This window comes from Austrofundulus limnaeus, unplaced genomic scaffold, assembly GCF_001266775.1.
Source record: "Austrofundulus limnaeus strain Quisiro unplaced genomic scaffold, Austrofundulus_limnaeus-1.0 Scaffold1876, whole genome shotgun sequence".
NCBI classification, from domain to species: domain Eukaryota; kingdom Metazoa; phylum Chordata; class Actinopteri; order Cyprinodontiformes; family Rivulidae; genus Austrofundulus; species Austrofundulus limnaeus.
The window spans coordinates 57860-60624 of NW_013954278.1; the positions used below are offsets into that span (position 1 = coordinate 57860).

The 2765-nt window shown below is 34.5% G+C and overlaps 1 protein-coding gene across 1 annotated transcript in view; it reads left to right on the forward strand.

Annotated features, from left to right (window-relative positions):
* The window catches only part of kank1a (KN motif and ankyrin repeat domains 1a), a gene marked incomplete at its 3' end in the record, with an annotated part of 9648 nt that overhangs the window by 904 nt on the left and 5979 nt on the right, over nt 1-2765 (forward strand). The window contains 1 exon segment of the mRNA XM_014033865.1: nt 1051-1163. Coding sequence (XP_013889319.1) covers nt 1127-1163 — 37 coding nt within the window.

A 2765-nucleotide genomic window follows, 5' to 3' on the forward strand; every position in this document is an offset into this window, starting at 1 on the left:
CTGTTAGCATTTAGTCTTTCTGCTACTGTTAGCATTTAGTCTTTCTGCTACTGTTAGCATTTAGTCTTTCTGCTACTGTTAGCATTTAGTCTTTCTGCTACTGTTAGCATTTAGTCTTTCTTTCTGCTACTGTTAGCATTTAGTCTTTCTTTCTGCTACTGTTAGCATTTAGCTTCCTTTCTGCTACTGTTAGCATTTAGCTTCCTTTCTGCTACTGTTAGCATTTAGCTTCCTTTCTGCTACTGTTAGCATTTAGCTTCCTTTCTGCTACTGTTAGCATTTAGCTTCCTTTCTGCTGTTGGCTTTTAGTTAGCCTTTTTCCTCTTCTAGCTTTTGTGTTGTTTATTAAACTTGGATGAAAAATATCCATTTGTCTGTGGTTCTGGTCTGGTTCTGACCTGGATCAGGTCTGGTCTGTTCTGGTTCTGAACTGGTTCTGGTCAGTTCTGGTCTGGCTCTGACCTGGGTCTGGTCTGAGTCTGGTTCTGGTCAGTTCTGGTCTGGTTCTGGTCAGTTCTGGTCTGTGTGGAGGAGTCTGGTTGAAGAACAATGACCTGCAGGTTAAACTCTCAGATGTTTGTATAAATGACACAAAGATCTGATCTGTTCTGAACAAACAGGAAGTATGAAGTGAATCCATGTTGTTGTTGTTTGAAGTTTAACTTTGTTTTTTGTGTTTTCAGTTGTTTTTGTTGTAATTAACTTTAATTTTGAACATATCCTGGGATAATAAAGGAGCAGATATTATTTATTCTTCTGCTGCCTTTCATTATTTTATTTTGATTGTTTTTATGTTGTGTATAAAATTGTTACAAATGAAATGAATAAAATTCTAAATAAAATAAAATAAATAATAAACTGATTGGTATGATTCTGTCTGTCCTGATCTCTGACCTCTGATCTCTGACCTGACCTCTGTCCTCTGTCCTGATCTCTGACCTCTGACCTGACCTCTGACCTCTGATCTCTGACCTGACCTCTGACCTCTGACCTCTGATCTCTGACCTCTGACCTGATCTCTGACCTCTGACCTGATCTCTCACTCTGCAGGCTGCATGGGGATCTGGACTTGATGCATGTCTCTGCTGCATGACTGCTGTTGGACAGAGAGTGCACGTCTGCAGCCATGGCTCAAACTGTGCACGTTAACGGCAGCGGAGCAGGTAAATGTTTCTTTACTTCCACAAGTGTTTTTGTTTCTCAGACGTCTGGAAGAACTCATTGTGTAATAACACATTGTGTAATAACACGTTGTGTAATAACACGTTTTGTAATAACACGTTGTGTAATAACACGTTGTGTAATAACTCGTTGTGTAATAACGGGTTTTGTAATAACACGTTTTGTAATAACACGTTGTGTAATAACACGTTTTGTAATAACACGTTTTGTAATAACACGTTGTGTAATAACACGTTGTGTAATAACTCGTGTAATAACTCGTGTAATAACTCGTGTAATAACTTGTGTAATAACTTGTGTAATAACTTGTGTAATAACTTGTGTAATAACTTGTGTAATAACTTGTGTAATAACTTGTTGTGTAATAACTCGTTGTGTAATAACGGGTTTTGTAATAACTCGTTATGTAATAGTTATTACATTTTGCAGCAATTATTACTGAATGTGGTGATGTAATCTGGTAGATTATGTAATAAACAATCAAAAATCAGTATTTCTCTTCATCCTAATCAATATACTTGTAATAACTGTCAAGTTGTAAATACTACATGATTAAATCTTTATAACTTTGATCAATAAACAGAACTTCATCTTTTATTTGTATTTTCAGATTTACTGTCCTGATCCCTGTTACAGACATTATTCCACTTTGTAGACAACACCTAAAATATATCTAAAAGTTAGTTGTACAAACATGTTAAAACCTTCAGATGTTTACCTGTACAATGAGCCTTAAAATGTGTAATTTTCATAAATGTTCTGTATTAATCACACGCAGGGGGGTTGGGGGTGCAGGTGGACCATCAGCTTTTTGTCCTCGAACCAGTGGAAACTGTGCTCTGAGTGGGACAAATTAGTTTATATAGTTTAATGTGTTCCTTCTTTATTTACAAGAGGTTAACTAATGTTACACATTATTAACTAATGTTACACATTATTAACTAATGTTACACATTATTAACTAATGTTACACATTATTAACTGATGTTACGCATTATTAACTAATGTTACACATTATTAACTGATGTTACGCATTATTAACTAATGTTACACAGTATTAACTGTTACACAGTATTAACTGATGTTACGCATTATTAACTAATGTTACACAGTATTAACTGTTACACAGTATTAACTGTTACACAGTATTAACTAATGTTACACAGTATTAACTAATGTTACACAGTATTAACTAATGTTACGCAGTATTAACTAATGTTACGCAGTATTGACTAATGTTACGCAGTATTGACTAATGTTACGCAGTATTAACTAATGTTACGCAGTATTGACTAATGTTACGCAGTATTGACTAATGTTACGCAGTATTGACTAATGTCACGCAGTATTAACTAATGTTACGCAGTATTGACTAATGTTACACAGTATTAACTGTTACACAGTATTAACTAATGTTACACATTATTAACTAATGTTACACATTATTAACTAATGTTACACAGTATTAACTAATGTTACGCAGTATTGACTAATGTCACGCAGTATTGACTAATGTCACGCAGTATTGACTAATGTCACGCAGTATTAACTAATGTTACACATTATTAACTAATGTTACGCAG